This window comes from Scomber japonicus, chromosome 11, assembly GCF_027409825.1.
Source record: "Scomber japonicus isolate fScoJap1 chromosome 11, fScoJap1.pri, whole genome shotgun sequence".
NCBI classification, from domain to species: Eukaryota; Metazoa; Chordata; class Actinopteri; order Scombriformes; family Scombridae; genus Scomber; species Scomber japonicus.
The window spans coordinates 9608248-9626683 of NC_070588.1; the positions used below are offsets into that span (position 1 = coordinate 9608248).

General features: G+C 39.7%; 2 protein-coding genes across 2 annotated transcripts in view; both read left to right on the plus strand.

Annotated features, from left to right (window-relative positions):
- The window catches only part of ptpn4a (protein tyrosine phosphatase non-receptor type 4a), an 84874-nt gene extending 73042 nt beyond the window's left edge, over positions 1-11832 (plus strand). Inside the window, 11 exon segments of the mRNA XM_053328669.1 lie at positions 928-1011; positions 1132-1188; positions 1442-1598; positions 3039-3205; positions 3596-3686; positions 3909-3970; positions 5178-5324; positions 5997-6125; positions 7892-8040; positions 8159-8294; positions 8405-11832. Of these exon segments, the coding sequence (XP_053184644.1) occupies positions 928-1011; positions 1132-1188; positions 1442-1598; positions 3039-3205; positions 3596-3686; positions 3909-3970; positions 5178-5324; positions 5997-6125; positions 7892-8040; positions 8159-8294; positions 8405-8788 (1563 nt within the window). The 3' untranslated portion in view covers positions 8789-11832.
- A 4240-nt stretch (positions 11833-16072) lies between these two features.
- epb41l5 (erythrocyte membrane protein band 4.1 like 5) overlaps positions 16073-18436 on the plus strand; it is a 40200-nt gene continuing 37836 nt past the window's right edge. The window contains exons 1-2 of the mRNA XM_053328674.1: positions 16073-16209; positions 18043-18257. Coding sequence (XP_053184649.1) covers positions 18078-18257 — 180 coding nt within the window. The 5' untranslated portion in view covers positions 16073-16209; positions 18043-18077. The remainder of the gene's footprint in view (positions 16210-18042; positions 18258-18436) is intronic.

Here is an 18436-nt window from a genome sequence, read left to right on the forward strand (position 1 = left end):
TGCAACAAATTCAAAAGCATGTTCTCAGGATGTTTGTATACTGGGAGAGCATTGTGAGGCTCTGAAGTATTTCTCCCATGCCCGTTTTTTTTTCCAGTGCACAAACATCCTCGGAAACAAAAATAAATCATAACCTGAGGTGCCTTCAATGACAGCTACGCTCTCACTACTAAAGACGTTCTTTTATTCATCAAAAGCATTTTCTCTTTTTTTTTTTCTTAGTACACTTACGCTTCTTTTTTTCCTCATTTGTAGCTCAACATTTATATAATCAAACTAAAAAGAAACTCAGCAACGGTGTGGTTTGTAAAGACTTGATTGATTTAAGCTATAACACTGTTACCATGGCAATCATTGATTACAAATCTTCTGGAAGATGTTTCTATCAATGCTTAACTAAGAAAAAAAATCACTATATCACACACCTGTATTAATGAATCAATATTACTCAATACACATGGTTTAATGTAAAAAGGTTTCCTGATAGTGATGAAATAAGTATGAATACTAAATTCATCAAATTTAAGGAAGCTTTTAGCCTTTTTTAGCTCATTATTTTGGGCATTTACTGTATGGTTCAGTTTTAGCAGCTGTCATCATTCATCAGTTATTTCCAACACACAATCTGTTAAACCAACTGTATACTTCCTGTCCAGTACTGAACAATAGACAAAGTGAGTGCATGCTGGTGAACATAATGGACCATTTGATGAGGTCAAAGGAAGGAAGTATTGGCTCTACATTCATCAGGTGGTCAAACATGACTCCAAATTAATACTAATGATGTCCTGTGTCTGCTGGTAACAGCAAACACAAACTTTATGGGTGTAACAATGACCCATATATAATGTTCCTGTTCCAGAGTAGGGCTATATGGAAGAAAACAGGATGTGGATTTAATGTATGTGTTCAACTTTGCTATTCCAGCTAAATGGAGTTGTCCCTCATGATAATCTGGTCCTAATCAAGATGAGACCTGATGAACACGGACGCTTCGGCTTCAATGTTAAGGTAAGAGTCTGTTCACTTCACTTCTATCTTCTTTGGTTCGTTGGCTCATCTTTCCAAAGGTTTTCGGCTGTTAACTGATCTTGCCTAATGTTCTGTGTGCGTGTGTTTGTGTGTTTTTAGGGTGGAGCTGACCAGAAGATGCCCATCATCGTGTCCAGAGTGGCTCCGGGAACGTCCGTAAGTCAACAACCACCTCATACACTCAATAGATGATTACTACAGTATATCTTCAGTCACTTGTGCTGAGTTTAAACATATAATAAAACATAATGCAGCTTCACAAATACCCACAGTTTTAGTATTTTCATATCTGAAGACATTTTCTCAAATTAAATTGAAACACATTGCTAGCATTTCAAAACTCACACCATACTCATCATGTCACCATTTCTCTTTTCCTCTCTTTCTTTTTCTCTCTCCTCCTCTTTAGGCTGATCTGTGTGTTCCTCGCCTTAACGAGGGCGATCAGGTGGTCTTAATTAATGGGCGGGACATCTCTGACCACACCCATGATCAGGTGGTCATGTTCATCAAGGCCAGCTGTGAAAGCCACTCTGGGGAGCTCATACTATTGGTCAGACCGAATGGTGAGCTGCAAATATTACGTGACTGTGACTAACTCTAATTGTATCTCGGATTCAAAGAATGGACATAATAACTTCCAGTACACTTCCAGTATAATGCAACACAACACTGCACAGCTGGAGTCTTCTATTCATAAGGGGGTCATATTTATTCCTTCGTTTACTGGACAGCATTCGACTCTTAGACTCCTGTACATTTCAGCTTCGACTCACTTAGGACACTATCATTGGTGTGAGGAACTGCAGAGAAAAGTTTAATCCGTTTACAAGTTAACCAGCTATTTCTAAATCCTTGACCAGGTTTCCTTACTAAGTGTATAAGCTTCCTTGTAATTTCCTAACTAATTAGAACTGCCTTGTTCCACTCCAGTGATTTACTAAATGGGGTTACTCAGGAAAGTCTTAGCTCGCACTGTAAAGACCTTAGTAATGAGCAGATCTTTTGCTTAGAGACATCTGCAATGTCAAACAGGAAGTCGCTTCAGCATCACAAGCTGTAACAAAGATAACACGATTAAGAGTTCAAAAGGGCAAAGAGACATGTTAATGTCACCTTACAATGTTAGATGTAGGTACGACTTTGTTTTATTTGTAGATGTATCTATTTGTTATTTGAGGAGTTTCATTTCATGCCGTTTGTCATGTAGATACTGTATCTTAAATGCCATCATGTAACCCAAGTATTGAAATTTTTTAAGCTGCATTTTTTGATTATTCTTGCACCTGGGAGTTACTGGGTGTGAATATTACTGTATTACTGAATAATAATCTAATCTACTCTTACTGAATATTTCCTGTAGTAGCACCAAATCTTCACTCAGTAAACACTTCCATTACGTCGGCTAAATTTTGAACACAGCAAACAGCAGCTGGCTCATGCGACTCTAAAAGATTAACAGCCAAACATCTGCTCACCAGCTCTGATTCTACTTCTGGTATTTTCCTGACTGCTCAATCTCACTTTTGTTCAGAATCGCAAATGAGATCCACAAGTTGTACGATTTTTTTTGCTTTCTGTACATCTCAGCTATATGTAATGGATGGATGTGTAGAAAATGTGAGGCAAAGCATTTCCTTTAATCAGCATTGGGGAGGCGGAGAGCGGAGCGTTTTTAAAAGATGATGAAACATTGCAATTCTTGACATTTTAACTGGGTCAGAAAGGGATTTATGCATTATATCCTGTCTTACATCAAAGCACATATAAGATTGCATCAATGTATCGAACGCCTGTCAGTTCACATTTTGTTTTGGCTGTATTTTTCTAATTCTGTCGTTTAAATATTTGCATCCCCTTGGTGAACTTCGTTTCTTACGGTCCGGTGCATCAGTAAATATTTCTCTATCTTTGGTGCTTAAATAAATCCATCCCTCGAGGCCTCAGCCTACATAAACAGCCACGTCTATAATAACTGTGACACTTTTCTTTCTTCTCCGGTTCAGCCATCTATGATGTGGTGGAGGAGAAGGCGGACTCAGAGCCAGACTTTCAGTATATCCCAGAGAAGTCCCCTCAGGACCCCGCCCAGCTAGACCAGCATGCTTTGAGGGACTCTATGGTCACCCTGAAAGAAGGCCTGATCAGTGGAGCCATACTGGCACAGTTTGATGTGAGGAAAAACACACTTTTCATGAGTGGATACACACACACACACACACAAAAAAAACACTTGTTGAATTGCAGGAGATGTTTTTGTCGGAAGATTTTTTTTTTTTTTTTTTTTTTTTTACACACATTTCTTTCCTCCTCTGCATTCCAATAACTTCCTGTCTTTTATCATCATCACTTAACAGCTTCCTGTTCAAACTCTGTACAGTGCTATTAGTGAAGAGGAATGTTAAATAAAAACAAACACACACATAAAAACAGGTCGTTGAATGCAAGTTCTCATGCACTCAAAAACACTTTTCACATATTTTCACACATATATTTACAAAACGGGGCAAAGAAATGATCGGTTAGATACATTTTAATGTGTGTTTTTTCTCTTTTCTTACAGCAACTGTACAGGAAGAGGCCGGGGATGACCATGCTGTGTGCCAAATTACCTCAGAACGTTTCCAAAAATCGCTACAGAGACATCTCTCCTTGTACGTCACTGCTACACAACAGATTACACAGCTCCCTACTTCTGTTGGCTTGTGTTTGTTTAAATATGTTTTTACCACATCTTTTTTCATCCATTTTCTTCTTGATCTGTTGTTCCTTTAGTCAATTGAGCTATTCTTGCTCTCTCCCTCTCTCTCTCTCTCCATGTCATCATTCTCTATCTATAATCTAACGCCCCCCTGCCCTCTTTTCTTTCTCTGCAGATGATGCCACACGGGTCATTCTGAAAAGCACAGATGACTACATCAATGCAAATTACATCAATGTGAGTCGGTTCCCCTCGTATTTTGTCTTTCATGGTTCTGTCAGTGTCTTTTTTTTTGCCTTTTGAGCTCGTTTGAGGCACGGTGGGTGGTCTGTTTTTGCCAACCATCAAAACCCATATCTAAACACGCCGGTGACGTACTGTACGACCACCAACGTTTACGAGCGAGTGAAAACATTGCAAGTTAATTTTTTGCATGTTTTTTGGAGTCATCCAGACGCTAACAGCTGTCTGCAGATGTTTTAGGTAAAGTGCCACTCCTCTTTCCTTATGTTTATTGATTTACGCCTTTTTCAGACATTACTGGCTTCATCTATATTAAAGTTTCAGCTTTAAGTTTCTTAATATATGTTACAAAGTAGAATGATATTTAGTTGATTTTCTTCCATGCTGCATCAGTGAGAGACTTTTACAGGATATTTTGCATTTGAATGTTTGTTTTGTATGTCCACAGTTTAAATAATGACTATTTGTAGGCTGAAGGACACTGGCTGCACTCCTCTAATCAACCCTCTACACTCACTGTTAGGTTTTCTCATCCATCTCATCATTTGTTAGATAGAAAACACTCTGTCACACACACTCACTCCTATTTGCTTTTCTTTGTAGTGTTAGTGTTTGAATATTTATATTTGAAGCAGTTGGCATTGAGGAAAGTTTAATATTTACAGAAACTGAAGGTCTGATGATTAGAGTTATTTTCTGAGGTGTTTTTGCCTGTCTTGCGCCACCGTAAGGCAAAAAAAAATAAATCAATGAAAACACGTTTTTTTATCTGACATGAAAAGAACTGCCCTTACAACTTAAAATTAGATGATTTGATTTGAGTTATACTTAAATTGGACATTTTTAACCCTGCTTCTAAGAAGTTGGAGCAAGATGCTTGTTGACTTTATGTGTTTGACTTTGTGCAGCAGTGAACTTGAGATCATGTGTCAGTTTGTTACTGTCCTGACCTTGTTAGTGTAAGCCTATTCAAACAGGATAAGCTTCAAAGAGTATTGCCAACACGTTTAAGTAATAAAGAACACATCGTAAGGAGGCCTAAGTAATTCTTTGGATCTGTACCTTTTTAGAAAGAACTGAAAACATTTACTTCTGCGCTGCTGAAAACACAAAAATCACAGTTTCAGTTGATAATAATGAGAAAAAGATCCTTGCTTCCAAATACTTCTGAATCTCAATCTGTTTGTTTCTCTCTCTATAGATGGAGATTCCAGCCTCCAGTCTGATAAACCGCTACATAGCATGCCAGGGCCCTCTGCCGAACACCTGCCCCGACTTCTGGCAAATGACCTGGGAGCAGGGCTCATCTATGGTGGTCATGTTGACGACACAGGTCGAGAGGGGGCGGGTACGTAAATGTATTCCTCATGGACGAGGGCAGGAAACAACATATGGACTGCAGCATGTGCACACACACACACACACAAAAAGTAGGTTGTCAGCGTCAGTGAATCCATGCGTGGTGTTACTGTACACCTCTGAGTTTAGTTTTGTTGGCAAAACACAGACTTACCATCGTTGGAGATTCCAGATGGTCCACTGTCAAAACATTTTGAAATGATTGAACTGTCTCAGGAAAGGAGTTTCCTGCAAAGTTAATTATTCATTTGAACATTATATATTAAATACATGAAGAAAGTGAGTCAGTTACTGTGAAAATGATGCAATTTTAGATGTGTTGATGTTCAGACTAGGTGTGAATTTGAAGATCTTGAGAAAGCTAAAACTTAAATTATATAATAGAAACAGCGTTTGGCTATAAAAGGAAATATGTTTTTACATTTTTCGAGTCCTGTGACACTAAATATTGCAATAATAACCTCTAATATACTAGTGGATTTTGTTATTATGCAAGTCATGACTCCAGATGGACCGATTAATAAGAATATAGAGTAAAAGTAAAGTCTGAAGCCGCCCTTCTCTATTAAAGACTAAGGGATTGACCTCTGACCTCTGAGCTGAGAATAACAGTAATAAACTGCTTGGTAAATAATATTTTATCTGTGTTGTTTTTTTTTAGGTGAAGTGTCACCAGTACTGGCCTAACCCGGACAGCAGCGCCACCTACGGAGACTTTACCGTAACGTGCCACAACGAAGAGGGCAATTCTGCCTTCCTGGTCCGAGAAATGACTCTCGTGCACACACAGGTAACCGTTGAGGGGCTGTTGCACACTCAAAAAGAGAGGAGGAAGAAAAGAAAAAAAGGTCAAAAAAGGGAAGGAAGGAGTACTAGGACAAAAAAAGAGAGGAGGTGAAGCCAGAGCAGGTTAGAGAAGGAGGGCAGAGGAGGAAAAACGCAGAGAAAAGACAGGGACCAGCGTCTCAGGAAGGATGAGCCGCTGAGGACCCCGAGGAGGTGTGTTGCCATAGTGACCAGTGTGGGCTGTTCTTTTTCTGGCTCCCGCTGCCGCATGCGGGCCACGTAGTGGGATCTGGTTACCATGACAACCAGACCACCCCAGTCAGTCACATTGCTGAAAAAAGAGAGCGAGGAAGAGAGAGAGGGAAGAGAGCAAACAGAGAGAGTGGGACGATGGAAGAACAAAAATGGAGAAGAACAAGTTAGTTTGATAGTTACAGTCTTACTTCAACATTTCACAGTGAACATTTTGCATCCCTTTTGAGCTTCTGTTTTTTCTATGGATGCAAAATGGTGTGGGTAAATGTATCTTTGTGTCTAAGCCTGTGCTGTAATGTTGTTGTTTTTTGGGGGGTTTTATTGCCAGTATTGTTGTTTTTTGAAGCACTAGTAACGTTAACTTTTAATGGAGGATCGGGTTCCCCGCTGTCTGTGTTTTCCTGATGACTTCCCAATGTGTTGCCCGTGTATCATGACCTTTTAAAATATATGGCTGTAGGAGGAGGCAATTAGCATTCTCCTCTGCCTGTGATTGTTGCCATGGAGATAGATGTGTTACCATGGCGATGCGGCGAGGTTATATTGAAGAGCCTCCTGAGTTGCACATGAAACGGCGGTCAGCAAGCGTTATATGCTGTAGGACCTGTGTGTGTGTGTGTGTGTGTGTGTGTGTGTGTGTGTGTGTGTGTGTAAAGTAGTCATCATTTTATCCCTGTGGGGTTTAAATTGAGCTCTTTTTTTATCATAGAATGTGCAACAGTATCGGATTTGTCTGTTTTTCTTTCCTTTTTAAATGAAACAGGAAGTTTGAATTATCTTCATAAATAATAAGAATCATCTTAAATAAGACCATGTTTTAATTATTAAGCTATAGAAAATAAGTTGCCTATTGCAACTAGCAATTCATTTTTTATTTTGTCCATTAATCAAATTAGTCGTTTTAACTATAAAATATCAGAAAAAAAAAATCTTGATGACAGTTATTCAAAACCCATGGCAATGTCCTCAAATGTCTTCTTTTATCCTGACCAACAGTCAAAAATCCAAAGAAAACGTCCTTTACTATTGTTAAAGAAAATATTGATGTATATTATATTATATTCACTTGTAAGACTGGAACCAGAGAATTTTGGCATTTTTAATCTGAAAAACTGACTAAAAATGATTGACTATCAAAACAGTTGACAGTTCAGTAGTATCTGGTGCTTCTTAAAATGGGAGAGAAGGGATCGAAAAAAAGAATAAAACCACTGTTTATTATCCACCCAACTCATAACATGTTTAAAGGTCATAATTACACAAACGGGGTTGCATGCAATCCTCTCCCTGTAGGACACGCACTTCCACCACACGTGCTCAGAGGTCGCCCACATGAAATAAAATATCTGTTTTGTGCTCCGAGTATGAGTGATATCAGGGAATAATTAATTCCATAGTTATGTTGTTACCAAGGCCTCGAATATTAAAGAAGCTTTTCTGAAAGCGGTCCAATGCTAAATGTGTTTTCTTCTGTTTCCTGTGTGTGTGTACATGTGTGTTTGTGTGCTCGTTCAGAGTGAGGAGCAGAGAGAGCTGACACAGATCCAGTATTTGGCATGGCCAGATCACGGCGTTCCGGATGACTCCACTGATTTCCTGGACTTTGTGGCTCTGGTTCGGACAAAACGGGCTGGACAGGACCAGCCGATGGTGGTACACTGCAGGTACGGCTGTCGTTACACAACTCCTAATTACCTGAAACTGTTTCCCTCTGTCCTCTTTTGCACTTATTTTGTAACTTAACATCCATTTCTTCCCTCCTGCCACCTTTTTTTTTTCCAGCGCGGGGATTGGTCGGACAGGGGTTCTGATCACCATGGAGACGGCTTTGTGTCTAATGGAGTGCGGTCAGCCAGTGTATCCTCTAGATATCGTCAGGACCATGAGAGACCAGCGGGCTATGATGATACAGACACCCGTACGTAGACGCATCCATTCATCTGTCCAGCTTCTTCCAACCATCTTTAAACCATCAGCTAAAATCTCTATCTCTCTTTCTCTCTCTTTCTCTCTGTGTCTCTCTATCAGAGTCAGTACCGCTTTGTATGTGAGGCTATCCTGAAAGTCTATGAAGAGGGTCTGGTCAAACCACTCAAGATCGCCATCTACCAGCAGAGAGACCAGGTGGATGAGGAGCGGGAGGAGGAGAAGAAGGAACAGCAGAGAGCAGGAGAAGAAAGAGAGGAGGCGGCGGCGGAGGCGATAGAGGACGCGGAGGCGGCCATCGCCGTGGAGTTGCTAGAAGGAGGTTTGGACGAAGAGGACGATGACGACGAGGAGGTGGAGGTGCTAGATGTGGGAGAAGTGACAGAAGAGGAGGAAGAGGAGGTGGAGGAGCCGAGCGTCGCTAGCGCCACCAGCGTGACAAGCGAAACCAGCGCGAACCCTGACCCGGATCCTGCTAACCCGTGACGTTTGACCCTCTGGGGGGTCATCAGGGGTTACCAGGAGCAGGAGGCCAGGTGGCCGGAGGAGAGAACAAAAGCACTGTTGCACTTTATGCTGACAAAAATGGAAAAAAAACTAAAAGACAAACATACGTGAAAATCAAGGACAAACTAGAATTTAAAAAAAGAAATCCAGCTGTGTTGACTAGGTACCATTAGAGGATATTGTATGTTCAGGGTAAACGAAAAAAAACGTATACAAAGAATGAAAAGATAAAAGTATGAGAGAATAAAACGTGGATGGGGAATTGCTGTAGTGCCATAAGTACGAAGGGGAAGGGCTCCCCTCATGGATGAAAAGCTCCCCCCCCCCCCCTCACTCCCCCTCTTTTTTTCTCCCCCCCTCCCTAAAGGGTCGCCCTGTCCCCTTCTGAGCGAGTCTGCCAGACGGACCTGCCTTTTTTTAGTGTCCTTTTAGCTGATAAAGAGATATACCTTATCTTTTGTTCCTCAGAAAGAGTATTTATTGTGTTTTAGTTTGTGTCGAAACCCTGTCCACTGAACAAAACAAAAAAAAGTTGTATGTTTGTTTGTATGAGTCTAGAGCTTCATGCTTTCCTGATTAAATTTTAGGTAGTAAAGTAGTGTGATTCCTCTTCTTCTAACTACTTCTTTATTTCTTTTGCTTTTTTTGTGGAGAGAAAAAAAACAAACAGTGATTTTAATTTATTGTACTTGATTTTTTTTTTTTTTTTTTTTTAATCTTTCTCAGCTTTCTTGTCTAAGTTTCTGACAGTACAGACTGACAGATGGACAACCCGAAAGCACTTTGTGTCTCACCTCTTTGTTCAATGCTGTGGCAAGTAGGATACTTTATCCCGCTTTGTGCTGTGTTTTTTTTGAGCTTACAGACACACATGCTCTGAAGTGGCCATCGTTTGGCGTGTTAGAAGAACATAACTGGTTTACAATCCTCAGGGCCTGTGTCCACTGGGCACCTCTCTTTCACTTTTTTTGTGCTAGTCATAGCAGCTAAAATCTCCCCATTGAAAGACATAAAGATAGAAAAATGTAACTTCCAGCAGTGATAGATTATTTGGAATAAGCTCACACGTTGCTCGACAGCACATCATTTCAACACAAGCAAACAAAGACATCATCATGAAGAGAGGCCCCGGTAGACACACGACCTCACTGAGTTACAATCTAAGCTATTTGGCAGCCGTCACGGTTGATGAAGCTAAGAAAAACGAGGCTGAGGTCAGTTCCCTCCTCTCTTCAAATTCATATGCAGTCACTTCAGTGTTTTTTTCTTAAATCGAACCTGCAGTTTATTAGCAAACAGACAGAGCGGGCAAAGAAAGCGTCCTCAGGTTTTTTGAAGCATCCTCTCCTCCCTGCTGACGTGTCCTTGATTTAGACGCTGACAGCAAACAGCCGTGACTTCCCTCTGAACCACCAGATATTTCTTCCATGCTTTGCACAGGTCATAAAGTGATTGAAATCTGCTAAAAGCTTCATGCAATCACCCCCCTACCCTACCCCACCCCTCCACCCACCCCCTCCGAGTTTTCGTAGAAATTTTGCTTGCAGGAATTGACAGTGAACTGATCTCAACCTTTTTTGTGCGAATGGTAAAAACAGAACTTTAAAATGTCTCCCTCCACTGACCTCCCCACCACATCTCACCCCCCCCCACCCCCATCCCTTTCTTTTCTTAAATCCAGAGGGTCAAGACAATTGAATCCTGTTAAAGTGGAGCAAATCTACATCCCCATTTATTACAGTTGAGATTGTTGGACTTTTACCATCACCTGTTTGTGCAAGCAGTCATGTGACCCAGCATTAAACTTTGACTAATTGGTGTTTTAAAGGGTAATTTCCCCTTTAAATACTCGTTTCAGTGGGGTTCAGAGGTCACTGGAGCAGAGCTTTGAAACAACTTTTGCTGTTTAAAATTTTTTTCCATGTTGTCTGATCAGCTGACAGTTCAAATACTTAGCAGCCCAAACTGAACATTCAACCAATATATATATTTTTGTTTTTTTTTATTTGACCCTTTTCCAATGGTACTTTTTTTTTTTTTTTTTAAGGCACATGTTGTTTAAGCCAAGTTAATGATGATGTTATGGGGGGTAATGTTATGGGTGATTTAAATGACTAAATGATAAAAATGATGATGATGATGATTTTCCTGACATGTATTTTTTTTTGAATTCACAAAACCCAGCATCAGGTTGCTTGTTGTCTTCTTTTCTTTGTCCGAGTACAGGCTAAGTTTGTCTTTGTATTTTTCAAAAAAGCAGTAATGAGCGAGCGGGAGTGTAGCCTCTTCTTCAAAATTTGAGATATTTTTCTTATTGGTTGCTTCAGTACTTGCTGTCATTGGCTCCTTCAGTGGATTCTGCTGGATAAACCTACTGCTGTGTGTGTGTGTGAGAAAGAAATTGAGTGTGTGTGTGTGTGTGTGTGTGTGTGTGTATTCAGATTTCTGTCTTTATCTCTCTCTCTCTCTTTGTACCTCTCCTTCTGCCGCCATTTCTAACATTTTTTTTTTTTTTTTTTTTTAGCTGTCTGGTCTAAGCCTGCTTGTCCGTTAACTGGAATGAAAGGTTGTGACATAGAGCCACAAACCTAATCTAATCTGATCTCAAGTTTTGTCTAAAGAAATGCAGACAGAGCGTTCTTGTAGAGGTTTTTTTTTATTTTTTATTTTAGACTGTCCTAAAAAAACCAGGCTGAATCTTTTGCCTGCGAAACAACAATTCAAACCATACCTCCCTTTTTTCTTTTTGTTAAAACAGCTGAATCATACTGTACTTGGGCCACATGGAGAGGTGGGATCAAGAAGAGCCTCAGAAACTGCTTTCCTCTTCACTCTTTTTTTAATTATTTTTTTATTTTTTTTAAATCTCCTATGTATTGCGGTCCTCCCGCAAAGTCTGCTTAACTCCTTCTCTCAGGCAACATCAGTCATTTCAGCAGAGCCCACGCAACATCCACTGTCCATTCTTCCCCTTCCCATTGTTCCTCCCCAGATGCCTCCTTTATATCATTATACAGCGGGGGGGGGGGGGGGGGGGGGAATAAGTATTCAACATGTCAACATTTCTCTCAGTAAACATATTTCCATTAAGACCAGACATTGGTGTTAACTCAATAAGGCGATACCACTTAAAGAAATGGCTAAATGTAGTTATGTGCATTAAATTGGAATGACATGGAGAGAAGAAGTATTGAACACGCTAACTGAAATGTATTTAATGCTTGACAGAGAAGCCTTTGTTTTTGAGATGACAGCTTCAAGATGCTTCCTGTATGAAGAAAACTAATCTCTCGCAGTGTCCAGGGGGGATTTTGGCCCATTCGTCTTCGGATGTTGGAGAGTCCGGGGGGGGGCCTCACTGGTGAATCTTTATCATCAGTTCCTTCCACAAATGTTCTGTTAGGTTCAAATCAGGTGACTAACCCCGGTCCTCTGGAAGCAGTTGAGTCTCCTTAGCAGTATGTGTTTTGGATGGTTGTCCTGTTGAAGGGTCGACCCGTGTCTCATCTTCATTGTCCAGCTGCATTGTAAGAATATCCCGATTACGTGGCTGTATTCATTTTCCTCTTAACGAGAAACGAAACAGCCCCAAATCTTAATGCTTCCACCTCTGTACTTTCCTGTACTTTTTTGGGACTTTTAGGGTCATGTGGAGGCATTTCTCCTCCACACACATGGCGCTTAGTGTTATTGCCAAAAAACGTCAAACCTCACCACATTTTTCCAGTAATCTATTTGACTTCTCATAACATTGTGTGGCAAATTTGACGAGCTTCAACATGTCATGGAGCGGGGTGCGTTCCCTTTTGTTTCCTCTTTGATAATTGTCCTTTTTGGAGGTCTTATCAAGTGGTCCTTCTGACTTATCTTCTTACTGCCCGGTCAGCAGTATCGAGAGGATCTGCTACTGTGTGTGGCCAGTTGATCAGTTGATGGTTATAGGAATGATGTATCTTCCACTTCCAGATAATAGTCCCTTCGGTGCTTATGGGAAACATTTAGGAGTTGAGAAATCAAGTTGGTAACCTGCGCCATCCCCCTGGGTTGCTCAACAATCTTATTGCGAAAATCATAGGAGAGCTCTTTGCCTCCTACCCATCTTGACATGGTTCTTGTGTAACATCTTAATAAGAAATGTTGTATTCATAGACTCATGACTAACACTTTTTTTTTTAAAGACTGGAAGTGCTAGTAGCCACATGCACTAACTGAGCTGGGTCTAATTGGTGCAGGTAACAAGACTGATTACTTTTTACCTGTGTCATTCCAATTCAATGCACATAACTTATATAGATTGCAATATTGTAATTTCTTAAGCTGTGTTGCCTTATAGAGTTAATACTAATATCTGCACTGGAAATATGTTAAATGATAAAAAATGTTGATGTGATGAATACTTACCCCCCCCCCACCACCACCCCTCTCTCTCTCTCTGTCCATGGATCCCACTCTCTCTCTCTACATGGCCTCCAGGCAAATGACAGTAGCGAAGTATCAAACTAGGAGGACAAAGTGAGGCTAGACAGTTGAATGACTTACCGAATAATTGGTTTATTGACAGTTCCAAATACATGGCAGCCCCCCCCCCCTTACATGTACTGTATGAGCTTGTAATCAAAAAAAAAGAAACAGAAACACCATTCAACACCCAGTGGCTTCTTCTCCAGCTATTTTTATATTCAGCAGCGGGGGCCAACTAAATCAAATTACCATTAAATTTAAATTAATTAATGCTGAAGGCCTCCTGATAGCAGCATCAATGATAAGTTAAAGAAAAGAAAAAAAAAAAAAAACCTTGACAATTTCTAACGAGAAAATGAAACCTTGGCCCTGCAGAGAAAAAGTTAATAATTGATCAATCAGGGCTGCCGGAGTTTCCATCTGCACAAAAATGTCCAGCAACGAGCTGTCTATGTTCAAAGTGTTTTGTCGTTGACACATAATTGTTGCGTTTTTAGGGTACTGATCAAAGGTAGTGTGGAGGGGACCAGAAATAGGGGAGGGCTCGGGGGTTTTAGTCGAGAGTCGAGTTGTATTTTTGTGCAAAGATGAAAACAGTTGTAGTCGAGAAAGGACAGCACTTTGTAGAAGGCTGAGTGGCAGATAGTGCTACTGATAAAAAATAAAAAGAAGAAGTTGGAGACATTGTTAAAAATGAGTTGTTCTTTTGTTCATTTTAATTTATCTTTTTTTTTTTTTAATTTTGTTTTAAAAATAAAGACACCTGTAGGGAACAAGAAAAAGAAAAGAACTCCTAACTACACAGTGCCACTTGTTAATTTTGTGTAAATAATACTAGACCATGTAAATACAATGTTGTATATGAAAAAAAAATCTTTAAAATAAAAGGGAAAATCATTTGTGAGCAGAAATATTTTTTTGCTTTTTATTTTTTATTTTATGTTTTTCCTTTTTGGGATGATTTCAAATGTGACACAAATGGTGTGTATTTCAAGACTGCTATTTCAAAAACAATTGTTTTTATTTGAAACGTTATCTATAACAGCGAGTGTATATATAATGAAACACAACATAATAAGAAATGTTTTTTCCTTATATACCCTTGGTTAACTCCTACCTGTGTCATAAAAAAAAAGCTTTTTGTTCTCAGTTGCTTGTTTCTTTCTGGTATCATGGTTGGTTTTGCAGTGCTTTGGACATGTCTATAAGCTTGATTGTGAACAATTAAAGCTTGTCTGTCGAAGCATGGAGACGTGGCTTCAGATCACCTTGCTTTTCCACACTGTAAAAGTGAGGTTGGGCAATGTTAGAATAGCTAGAATCACTTATTTTAATATTTTTTTAGTTTTTGTTAAATTAGTTAGATTTAATTAAGTGAAGCAAGATGTCACAAGGCATTAACAAACTGCAGAAAATAACAAAAAATGTTATTTATACTATAACAGGTGTCCAAAAGGAAAGAATATGTGTTTGAGATAGATTATGAAAAAAAGGGTTTTCTAGGAAAATTAACTACTGGAGAGACAACCTCCTGCTCTCTTGCAATAAGCCGACCTTAAAGATTTATGATAATGTCACACGATGTGATAGATAAGGTACTTTGGATCTACTATTTCTTTTTATAATAGTATTTTAAGCCAGAGATTTTTAGATATTTATAGATAAAGAGTACTCACAGAGGTCACAGTGGTAGCTATTACTGTGCATTAAAGCCCCCAAAGCAGATAAAAGATGCATGTGTGCTACTGTACTTTCTGTAGGGAGGATTACAGGCACACACGGCTGTAAATGCAGACCCACAAAATTAATATAATTTTAGATGTCTCTATAGAAAGTCTAAATTATATACTTTTCATAATTTCTTACTGTAAAGTTGTGTTACTATATAGTAGGCTTATTTCATTAGGATGAGATTTCCAATACATAGCACATTTTGTAAGTAGTTAAACCATTTAAAAGAGAAAAAAAGCCAAACATGCATATATTTTAGTACAGCTCATCACCTGATTCTAGTTTATGTCCTTAAAATACTGTAAAGATTCTGATTTGGGGTGTTTTTTGATGGCAAAGCTTCCGATTTAAAATAAGCCATGATGGGTCAGGCAATGTGCATAATCAGTATCCTGCAACAGAGACACTAAAAACAATTCAAAAATACTTTAAAACACTGCCTCTGTACACACTTTGCTACTCTGCTACACTAAATGCTTAATGACCCATTAGTCATGAATGCACCACTGATCTTAACAGCGTCTTCTAGTTATCTTTGGGCACATTTATACTGTGTTTATAGCCTACTGTGTATACTATTATATATGTTTTAAATTCCCAGAGTGTCCAGAAGAGGGCAGCGTTGTCAAATGGAAGTAGGGCAGACTTATGAATGATTTGCTTGAAATCCAGAAAATGAATGTGAAAGCCAATTTTTCTACCGGTGGAAGTTAGAAACATCAACTAAAACTATTTCATGAATGTATTGCTATTTTAATATTTGACTGTACAATAATAGTAGTAGCTTATAGCAGACTTTGGTTTTCTTTTGCCTTATTTTAACACATTACACAATATAACTAAAAATATTGAATGCAAATTACCAAATGTAAGTGGAAGTAAGGTTTTTTATATGTTTGTAGGTGATAATATATTAATATATTTAAACTACACCACTTTGAGGAGCGTTTTGTCGCTTTAAAAATGCTAATGAAGTTTTCTGTTAGGGATTTATCCTGACGTCACATCCTGAGGAGAGCTTTGCCTCCTACTTTTTTGTTGGGACCTGGGAGAGAAAAATTATCCCCGCAGCGGAGGAAAAAAACACCACAAGGGAAAAAGAAGGAACAAATTCAACAAAATGGAAATGTACAAGGTTGCTGTTTAGTCGCCTGCAATGCAAGCGGACGTGCTTTCGTGGTGAATTCCCCCCTTCCTTTTTATTCTCTGTAAGTATCCTTTCATCCTCCTCCTTTTGGGATCCACAAGTGGCTGTTGTTGCACGGCAGCAAGTGTTTGTGTCGGATCGAAGCTTGTATTTAGAGCGAGAGGAGGCGTTCGTTTTACTGCGCGGCGTGTCGCTTGTGCGTCCGGAGTCTAGAATGTTTTAATGTTCTGTGTGAGCGCTCCGTAAACGGTTAGCTCCTGTGTTCTAAATCGAACGCACACCTGTTGCTTCTCTTCCCTTTACGCCAGGTACTAAGGTCGCTAGCTGCGTTCAAAATGAAGCAGACGATTCAATAGGTTTTATTAAGTTATGTTTTCTGTATAGTATCATACCTTGTTTTACTGGGGGTTTTTTTACATATATTTATGGTGGTGTTTTTTTTTGTTCCTCGAAGCTAAGCTAATGTTTTAGTCATCTTCTTGGCTGACCTGAAAAGCAGAGATCCCTTAAAGCAGGGGTCTCAAACATGCGGCCTGCGGGCCAGAAGTGGCTCACCGAGGATTCGAATCCGGGCCACTTTCATTCCTGTCTTCTCTTCTTTCTTTTCCTTCCTTCCATCTTTCCTTCCTGTCTTCTTGTCCTTCCTTATTTTCCTTCCTACCTTCATTCCTTCCATCTTTCCGTCCTGTCTTTGCTTCCATCCTTCGTTCCTTCCTTCTTTTCTTTCCTTCCTTCCTTCCTTCCTGTCTTTGCCTCTTTATTTTCCTTCCTTCCTTCCTTCCTTCCTGTCTTTGCTTCCTTCTTTTCCTTCCTTCCTTCCTCCATCCCTTCTTTCCACCTTTCCTTCCTGTCTTCTCTTCCTTCTTTTCCTTCCTCTATTCCTTCAATCCTTCCTTCCTTTCTGTATTTGCTTCCTTCTCTTCCTTCCTTCCTTCCTGTCTTCTCTTCCTTCTTGTCCTTCCTTCCTTCCTGTCTTTGCTTCCTTCTCTTCCTTCGTTACTTTTTCAGTCATTTAGCGTTAGTGTCACTTTATTAACAACCTCTCACATGTTTTATCCCTACCCTTCCCTTTTGCTTAGTTTTTTTTGTGAATGTTTTCTTAATTATCATTCAATATTTAATTATTTAAATTATATAATGTTATCGCCAGGCAGGCATCCGTGCTGTATTAGATACCGAGAGTAGATAGTGATTGATATTTAAAAGGTTTTTGTCTTGTTAAGCTGACACAAGTTGAATAATAAACATATAACCGAGTGGGGTCAAAGTGGGGTCCCGGCATCCCCAGGGGTCCTTGAAGGCTGTGCTTGGCTCCCCCCAGCAAACAGGGGAATAATTTACTGTCACTATAATTTCATCCTTAAGTAACACAATGACAAGGATGTATGAGTTTCATTTCTGTAATGAAACATCTAAAATCTTATCAAATTGGGGGGGTCTGCGGTCTAATTAGTGTCAGTTTAGGGGTCCATGACATGAATGAATTTGAGTACAACTGGCCTAAGTCGCCTCTGGTTTGATTTGGTTTTATTGTGACATAAAAATAAATAGAAAACCACCAAATATTTACTTAGAAAAAAAACAGAAAAGACTCACATCTGACTCCAACTGTTGGTTAACGTCTGCAAAGCAAAACTAACCAAATGATACGAATTAATAGTGGTTAGCTTCGACATTTGAACCCAAAATATTCAATAAGAACCTAATTTTGACGATATGTAGGATCACATGAACCAAAAATTATACCAGTGTAAGTCAGGTATTCATGGAGGATAACTTTATACCTGTCAACTAACATAATAACAACCTATAGTTTGATAAAACCACAATTTGACATTCCCTTTGTAGACCTTGTTTGATGTTTTTTTTTTTTCTCTTCCCTGTCCCCTCACAGGTGTGTGGTAGTTTGACCCTCCCTCTCCCCCCATCATGCTGAGTTTCCTGCGCAGGACGCTGGGGCGACGCTCCATTCGGAAACATGCCGAGAAAGCCCGGTTACGGGAGGCGCAGCGTGCCACGACGCACATCCCTGCTGCCGGGGATGCAAAGTCTATCATCACCTGCCGCGTGTCCTTGTTGGACGGGACGGACGTCAGCGTCGACCTGCCGGTAAGGAAGACACCCAGAGTTTAGTTGACAGGTTCATCTAATAAAATTAAACTTTAGCCGCAGCCCTGCTCTTGAATTGGATAGATATATTGCAGTAAGATTAGTTTGAAAGTAAACGAGCAGCTGGTTAACAGGATAGTGTTTAATGACTATTAGAAAAATAGGATTTTCAGCACATT